Source organism: Nannospalax galili, unplaced genomic scaffold, assembly GCF_000622305.1.
Source record: "Nannospalax galili isolate Female #2095 unplaced genomic scaffold, S.galili_v1.0 scaffold281, whole genome shotgun sequence".
Lineage (NCBI taxonomy): Eukaryota > Metazoa > Chordata > Mammalia > Rodentia > Spalacidae > Nannospalax > Nannospalax galili.
In genome coordinates, this window is record NW_008349068.1 from 4,296,767 (window position 1) to 4,305,767 (window position 9,001).

The window sequence follows — 9,001 nt, forward strand, 5'->3', positions numbered from 1 at the left end:
TTCCTGGCAACGACGCCACTAAAGCCGCGCAGGCGCACTCTGAAGTTGGCCCCAGACCCCGCCACTCAGCCGCAGAGGTGAGAGGTTCAAAGTTATTATTTGAGTCTGTTACGTTTCGGTATATAGCCATACATCGCCTTTAAAAAAAAAATGTTTTACTTATTATTTTATGTGTATGCGTGTATTGCCTGCATGTAGGTAAGTGCACCCGTGTCGTGCAATGTCCGCGGAGGACAGAAGAGGCTGTTAGATCCCCTGGAACAGGAGTTAAGGACAGTCGTTAGCTGCCATGTGGGTGCGCTGGGATTCGAACCCTGGTCTTGTGAAAGAACAACCAGTGTTCTTAACCGCTGAGCCATCTCTCCAGCCCCAACCATACATCGTCTTTATAAGCTCCGTAGTCTCTCACATCCCTCGACTTTACTCTGTATCCCAGTAAAGAAGCCATTCTTTCTGCCGGGTGTTTCCTCGCTATATATCCTTTCTACGGCCGGTCGCCGGGAACGTATGCTTTTTGACCTGTAAGGGAATCCGTAGAATCTCGCGATAAGAACCGGTCTGAGGAGCTGTCATGGCTGCGCCTACGTGTGGGCACGGGATTCCGCTGTAGGGTGAGTAAAGGGCGAGCTTCGGCGCAGGGCGCGGGATCTTCCTAGGCTTTTTGCTGGTGGAGGAAGGTCTGAGGAGTGGCCGGGCGTTAGGTGTAGGGTTGGGCCGATGCGAGGTGGCCCAGGTACGGAAGGACGCTGGCCCTGGCTTCGGAGTCCTGTGAAGCTGCCTGGTCGAATCTGCTTTCCCAGCACCGAAACAATCACGTTTCTTTCTGCTTCTCTCTGAGCAAGGCCAACGTGTCCTGTTTTACAGTCCCAATTCGGCCGATGCTATATCATGTTGAGAAGTCTCTTAATGATATTATTTTCAATGGACACCTTCAAGGCAGGCAGTATTAACAAAATTCTCCTTCTCGGAGGAAGGTTTATTGAACACTTGCACACACACACACACACAAAATAAAAATTAAACAATCCACATATATATCTGAGACAAGGTCTCACAAGGTAGCGCTTGCTGGCCTGGAACTCACTGTGTAGACTAGGCTGGCCTCGAACTCACAGATATCTACCTGCCTCTGCCTCCCGAATGCTGGGACTAAAGGCATGTGCTGTCACGCCTGACCTAGATTTTTATTTTTTTAAAGAAGCAACTTTATGCCACAACTACTACCTAAAATGGTTAATCTGGGTACTTTACAACAGTGTACATGTTGTAAGAAAAGTGGAAGAAACTCATATTGGTGAAATAGTTTTGTCAAAGCTTTAGTGGCTTGATAGGCTCTAGTGCTAGCCTCTGTTAAATAAGTTTAAAAAAAAAAACTTTGTTTTAACTTTTCTCTCTCTTATTAACCTGTCGTCCACAGCAAAGCTCACTGCGGTGCTCTTTCATTACTAAGGTAATGTTTGCTGCGTCTTGAGAATTTACAAGTGTTTCTGTGGATAGCAAAATGAATAACAAAGCAGGTTCCTTTTTATGGAACCTCAGACAATTTAGTACTTTAGTCTCAAGAAGCAGAACTCTGAGGCTGTGTCCTTTGGGATTTTGCAAAGCAAAAAATGTTCATTCAAACTGGAACTCAAGAAACCTGCTGAATGATTTTGATAGTGGAATGCAGCCATCCTTTAGATACTTCTCTCGGGATGTATTCCTTTTGAAATCAGTAGATGATTGTACTCAAACAAAAGGTGTCAGCAATGCAGCTGTCTTTAGATTTGACAGAATACTTTGTCCCAGAAGATTGTCCTTTGACGCAAAACATTCTTGCGTCTCTGATGGGACAGCTGATAATGATTTAAAGAAAGTAACCATTTATCGAGCCTCCAGTGAAGATGCACACAGCAAGGAAATGAAGCCAAACCCTGTGAGCCACAGAAAACTGGCTCAGGAGTGTAACTCCCTAAGTGATGTGTTGGACATGTTTTCAAGAGCACCTACATTTCCTAGTAGTAACTATTTCTCAGCAATGTGGACAATTGCCAGAAGGATACCCGATGACCAGAGGCGCTTTGAAATACAACTGATGTTCAGACACCCTGCCTTTAACCAGCTGTGTGAACACGCGATGAGAGAAGCCAAGATGATGCACTATAGTCACCTTTTGTTCAGTCTCAATGCTATAGTGAAGCTTGGAGTCCCTCAGAATACTCTCATGGTACAGACTTTGCTGAGGATAATTCAGGTAAAGTCAAGAGGAGACACGTGATTTTTACTGTGTCATATTTTGGAAGAATGGGGGAAATAGCTGTGTAACTTCCTTGAAGGAGACGATAAGTGGAATATATGTTTTATATGTATTTATTTCTACAAATCTATAATTGGAGACCTTAAGTTAGCTAGGTCATTTCTTTTGCTTTGGAAATTTATGAAAGCCTGCCCCACTCACCTTCTCTAGTGTTAAGTAGGGATGAAGAAGCTAAAGTGAAGAGAGCTGCAAGATAGGGAAAGAAAGGTTGGGTAACTGAAGGAAAAGAGGAGGAAGGGAGGGGATATTTGTTGAGTATCCTTTTCTATAATTCTATTTAATCCTCTCAACAGCACTGCAAGGTTGATCTTTAGTTTTTCAGATGAGGAAAAGATTCCATGATAGCAAGCTGCTTGGTTAAGGACACATGGCTAGTGAATTCTTTTACTCACACAATAAACATATTGAGTGTCAGCTATGTACAGTGTACCACATTTGTCAGTAAGTGTATAAAGATACGGTTCCTTATAATCATGAAGCCTACAATTTGAAAGGGAAGACATATTTCTTAAACATATGTATTTTTTTGAGAATTTCATACATGAATATTGTATTTGCATCATTTTTACCCTCCCAGTCCCCCTCCAAACTCTTCCCATGTCCACCCCTCAACTCCCTCACAATTTCTTGTCCTATTCTTTGATTATTATTACAAATATACATATACACTGAGTCCATTTAGTGGTGCTCATGTGTACATGTGTTTAGGACTGCCCAGTTGGAGTTGGATAACCTCGAAGGGAGCTAGTCCTTGAAGAAAACTGATTCTCCCTCTCTCAGCATCCACTGAAGCCTGTAGCTGTTCATCTTGAGGTAGGATCCAGGGAAATTTCCCCCATCCATGTTGGCATGTCAACTGGTTTTGTCATGCAGATTCATTAGGCTACCATACTGTAGAGATTTCATGGGTGCAGCTTCCCTGTCAGGTGTCTTGTCCCTGTGGCGCTTACAGTCTTTCTCCCCCCCCCCCCACTTTGGCTGTGTTCCCTGAGTCTAAGGTGTAGACGTTGCATTGTAGATGTATCAGGGCTGGGCACCCCACAGTGACTTATTCTCTGCATTTTTACCAGTTGTGGGACTTGCATCTGTTGCAAAAAGAAGCTGCTTTGATGAGTAGAGAGAACTACACTTGTCTATGAATATAAGGATACGTTTTTAGAATACAGTAAGAGAGTACATTGGGTTAGGAAAGTGACCATAGTAGGTTCTTCTCTAGTGTCTGCAACCTCTCCAATCATGTGTCCATGACTATAGGTACAGTACCAAACAGATTTCCTCCTATTGAGTGGCATTTAAGTCCAATTAGGCAATTGTTGAAGACCCTCAAAATAAAAGTGCCACTGTTGGATCAATAGAAATAGTGTAGGCTGGTGATTGTTGTGGTTCATAGGCTTTACAGTCTGATAAGACCATTGATTGGTTTTCTGTTTTGACTGCTTATACAGTACTTTCTGATACTATGAGAGCTGGTAGGAAGATGTAGTTTGCAGGCAGTTACAAAAGTAATAACCAACATTGCTTTAGGGACTCATCCTATATTGTAGGCACTGTGATGGACATCCGGGAATACAATTATAATATTGACCATAGACCTTTCAGTGCAATGAAGAAAAAAAAATAGGGTCCTATGAGCGTGTATAGTAGGAGTTTCAACCTAGTTCTGTCTTCAAGACACAGTGGTAAAATGGAGAGGTGGGTAAAAGTCAGTGTTTGAAGCAAAGCTATATACAAAGTTTAAGCACACACTACCCCATGTATAACTCTTTAAACAGGTATTATTATTATTATTATTAATCTTGCTGATTAAGAAACTAAGAGTTAAAGAGGCTAATTACTTGCATAAGGTGAATTCCCTTATTTGTAAGGGCAATTGAGTGTCCCTTAACTGAAATGCTTGAAACTAGAAGTGTTTCTGATCTTAGTTTTTAAACATTTTGGAATATAATATTTGCATAGACAAATTCTACTTGAGAATCTCAAATCCAAAAATTCCTAGTATTTTAGGGCTGGGAAGATAGCTTGGTGGTAGAGCAGCTGTCTAGTGTGCCCAAGGCCCTGGTTTCAGTCTCCGATACCACCTAAAATCCCCAATTCTAAATGTTAACAAAATTTGAGACTTTTTGAGTGTCAGTGCTTGAGTTTCAAATTTTTAAATTAGAGACGCTCAACTTGGTAATTTTTGCTGATTTAATTAACAACTAATCCTTGATAGAATTAGGATTCAAACTCAGAAGATTGTATCTAAGCAAAGTCCAAGAAAATAACTAGTAGTTTGTGAGGGGGTTGATAATGAAGGGGCTGGTGTTTGAAGCAGAGATTTTAATGCCTAACATCCCAGTGGAAAAGTTTGGCTACTTCAGGGAGCTAAAAGTAGTTTGGTCTCTCTGAAGTGCGGAATGATGTGGCTGTGTGTTTGGTTGGGTAGGAAGTAAGTTGTATTGGTGGTTAAGGGAGAGGGATGAGGGGCAAGGATAGAAAGCTGAGAAAGTAGGAGCCAAATCATAAAAACATATTTCATGCCTGGTGGTTTGTATTTGCCCAATAGGCAATGGGAGTCCATTGGAGGATTTTAAGTGAAGGATTGACAAGCTCAAGTTTGCATTTGCAGTTTCAGACAAGGGTGTCAGTATCTTGCTTGATGTCACTGAAATGTCACCCAGATGTGAAGAAGTAATCATTTATTTTTTAAGAGTGACTACTCCAGACTTCTAAACTCAATAATTAAAGTTTGTTTAAAATGCAGGAATTTCTTGGGGATTATCTGACACATGTTCTGTTTTGATAGAATTTATGAATTGAGTTTATAGATACATGAGCTTTTAATTTTCTATTTTAACTTGATTTCTATATGTTTTCAACCAAGAACCATAGAATATCCATGTTTGTTTGGAAGACTCTATTAGTTCCCTACATAATTTAAAAAATTATTGATATGAGTCACCTTACCTGGACCATGATAGTCTGATGTACTAGATCTTAGAAAGGCACTCATAAGACTATAGCATCTATATTGGTGACACATGAGTAGTAGAGTCAGAACATTTGTGTGTATGATTATACTTCACTGATGTGTGGGGGATACCATAAAGGCATTAGCTGGCGGGGCGGGGAGGACAGTGTGCTGTCAACTAATTTGCCCATCAGACACATTGTCAAGTAGTCTTTCCTTTCACATCAGATGTCGATGGAGTATATAGATTTATTAAGAAAACATTTTCATAGGAAGGAAACCTTTTATTTTCTTCTAATCTTATCCACTTAAAAAAATTCATGATTTGGTTGTTACTCAAGACTTTGTGACCAATCATTAGGCCGATTATTTAGCAAAGAGCAAAAAGTGATCGAATTATAGAATACTAGAGAACCTGTATTATTACTGTTCACTTTCCAGATCTAAGTCCCACTACTATTTCCAGGATCTAAACTAGTACCCTAATTAAAGGGACCTGAAGGAAGGAGCTGGAGCTGTACTCCCCTGAGATTCAGGCAGCAGTGCTAAAATGTAGTGATGAGGTATGAATAAGAAGATTCACAATGGGAATTAAAGCTTGATACCCCAGAAGGGATTTAAGGAAATTGTGAGGACATAGTCTCTCAAGGTTCCTTTTGGGGAACAACTGCCCTATTTACCTCAGTAGCTCTTACATTACCCTACCATGTTGTCTTCATGATAGCTTTGGGTCCTAAGAAGAGATAAAAATAATGTTTGATAACAAGTTATTTTAGAAGCAAAGGAATCTAACTAGTAACAAATGAATTTCCAATGCTGTATAAGAAAGTGTTGATGTATAGAAGATTATGTGTCGGTTATTTGGAAAAGTCACTGAAGTGTGCCATCTTATTTCTCTGAAAACATGTTGACAGTGGACTGTGTGAATTTTGATACCTAGTCCTTTGACTCAAAGTATCAGTTCAGTGGTTTTGCTTGGGGTGCACTAGTCTACATGGGCTCATCACCTCTGATTTTGTAACTATATTTTCTTTTTTTTTGACAGTGAGATGAATATTTAATAATGGCATTTAGGAAGAATAATAGCTAAAAATTTTAAAGTAAATTTTTAAAAGCAGTTTTAAAAGTAATACAAGGTATTACTACCATATGAAATTTTACTTTAGGATAACATTGAATAGAATAATGTACCATGTGTAACACACTATTCAAATATAGAGTTAATAATAGTCCATACTGGAGAATTGTTTACTCTTCATTCAGAGCAAAGGATGTAGCTACAAGTTTCATGTTCCAACAGGGTATAATGTTGAGTGGTAGAAGACAGAGTGAAAAAAATGGCAATTCTTTTGCAGAAAACATGAATCTCAAGATCTCCCTGACAGCAACCTTTCCCATGTCCAATCTATTCAAATAGCGAAGGAAAAAACAAAACAAAACAAAACAACTATGTGATGATGAGATGATAGGTTTACACTCTTGATCTTGAAGTCACATCCAGCCAGGAACCACACAGCTCCACAAGTATAAAAGCAGTTGGAACAGACAGCCACCATGAGGCGATCCAAACACTAGCCCAGATCTTAGGAGGTTTTGTTCTTAAAGACACTGCTTTCCAGCATCTGTCATTACAGCAATAAGGCCTGCTCCAGACTCACTAATTCATAAAACATGCATCTGAGACTCATATTTTAAAAAATTTTTTTATTATTTATTTTATGTGTATGAGTGTATTGCCTGTATGTGTATAATTACACCCCTGTCTTACAATGCCCGTGGAGTCAGAAGGTGTTGCATGCCCTGGAACTGGAGTTACAGACAGTTGTTAGCTGCCATGTAAGTGTGGGAAATCGAACCTGGGTCCTCTACAAGAGCAGTCAGTGCTCTTAACTACTGAGCCATCTCTTCAGGCCCCAAGATTCACCTTTTTATGGTTGACGTTTACCATCTTAAATTTTGCTCTTAAGTGACAAATTTAGTTAACAAAGACAGGATCATTTAGGTGATGTAATTAGTTGTATTATAGTGAGGAAACTATCTTGTATTTTTGCATCTTTTAAAATGTTTGATTTATTGCAGTTAATTCCATTTATTTTAATTATATTTTTAACAGGAACGCATCAATGAGTGTGATGAGAAAGATCTTTCGGTTTTGTCAACTGTTTTAGAGACAATGGAGCCGTGCGCTAATGTGCATGCTCTTAGAGCGGGATTGCAGTAAGAACATCTTATGCCTTCTTCCTATTGTTTTCTCTGTCCCCCTTATATGGGGAATTAAAACTGGAGATGAAATTGAAACTGCCTTGGGGGAGCATGGAGAGGAAAGCATTGGTATAGTTAATACGTCATTAAACTTGAAACCCTGATTCTAGATAAGATAAAGCTAGTAGTAGTACTTCTTTTTAAGCATCTACCATATAAAATGATGTGGGTAACATTGAAATGTAAATTAATTTTTCCTTGAACATAGTACTAATATAAGGTGTGGGGAGAACTGACTTGTGTATTCAATGCAGAATAGTTATTTGGGCAATCTGTAGGGGTTACATTGCACTGGCTCAGCATAAAAATTTATAAATTGATACAACTGATCTGATGTCACAAATGATTGAGGGTTATAATTTCCTTTTTCTGTTGACTTTACAATTGTTTTAGTTTGTGATTTGTTCATTAATAAAGATGGTACAGTAGTGTGAAAAGAAATATGCTAGGCTAGCTTTGGATCTTGGGCAGGTAGATCACATCTTGCCTATTTAAAATAGAGGCTGCATCAAATTAAATCTTAGGATTTTTCTTCTGGTGTGGAAATTCTAGGATTACAATATTTCTTGTGTCTAATGACAGAATACTAGTTGATCAGCAAGTTTGGAAAATAGAACATGTCTTCATATTACAAACGGTGATGAAATATATTGGAAAAGATACATCAGTTGCTCTTAAAAAGAAATTGGAGGTAAACCCCTGAATTTTCTCTAGTGGGTGAGATTTGAAAGGACTGTCTTTTGAACTATCACTTCCTATTTTTCAGGGAGTACTTTGCTATGCTTTTGGATTTAGCTTTGCTGAAGTGAATTAAGGCATATTTATCCATCATTCTATAATTTATCCATTATATATGTCATTTTTCTTAAACTTCCTCCACTTTAAAGTTTATTTTCTAACAAATGATAAATATGTGTTTGTTTTTATATATTGGCTTATATGTCATTTTTCTTAAGCTTTATCCTCTTAAAAGCTTATTTTCTCACAAATGATAAATTAAATGTAATTTTGTTTTTCTGTAGATGAAAGCCTTGAAGGAATTAGACAAATTTTCTGTTGTGAATAGCCAGCACATGTTTGAGGTACTAGCTGCCATGAATCACCGTTCTGTTGTCCTTCTGAATGAGTGCAGTAAGATGGTCACAGGTAAGGGGGCCTTTTTTTTTTTTTTCATGATTTTTAAATTATTTGCTTAATTTTTTTTTTAGTCTTTTTGAGACAGGGTCTTCCTGTAGCCCTTGGAACTCACTATGTAGCCAGGAACTCACTAGACCAGGCTGGCCTCAATCTCATAGAGATCCACCTGCCTCCACCTCCCAAGTGCTGGGATTAAAGGTGTGCATCACCACACCTGGCTTTTCTTTCATGATTTGTAGCAGCTGACCTGTATTTGTTTTGAAAACCTGGTTCTTATACAAAGGAAAATATATAAATATACATATAAGTTGTATATATGTATATTTTTGTATAAATTGTGTATCTATAAATTGTAT

At 38.6% G+C, this 9,001-nt stretch overlaps 1 protein-coding gene across 1 annotated transcript in view; it reads left to right on the forward strand.

The window, feature by feature from the left end:
- The first annotated feature begins 317 nt into the window (after positions 1 to 317).
- The window catches only part of Fastkd2 (FAST kinase domains 2), a 31,182-nt gene continuing 22,498 nt past the window's right edge, over positions 318 to 9,001 (forward strand). Inside the window, exons 1-5 of the mRNA XM_008846185.3 lie at positions 318 to 611; positions 1,418 to 2,233; positions 7,360 to 7,463; positions 8,091 to 8,199; positions 8,531 to 8,654. Of these exons, the coding sequence (XP_008844407.1) occupies positions 1,502 to 2,233; positions 7,360 to 7,463; positions 8,091 to 8,199; positions 8,531 to 8,654 (1,069 nt within the window). The 5' untranslated portion in view covers positions 318 to 611; positions 1,418 to 1,501. The remainder of the gene's footprint in view (positions 612 to 1,417; positions 2,234 to 7,359; positions 7,464 to 8,090; positions 8,200 to 8,530; positions 8,655 to 9,001) is intronic.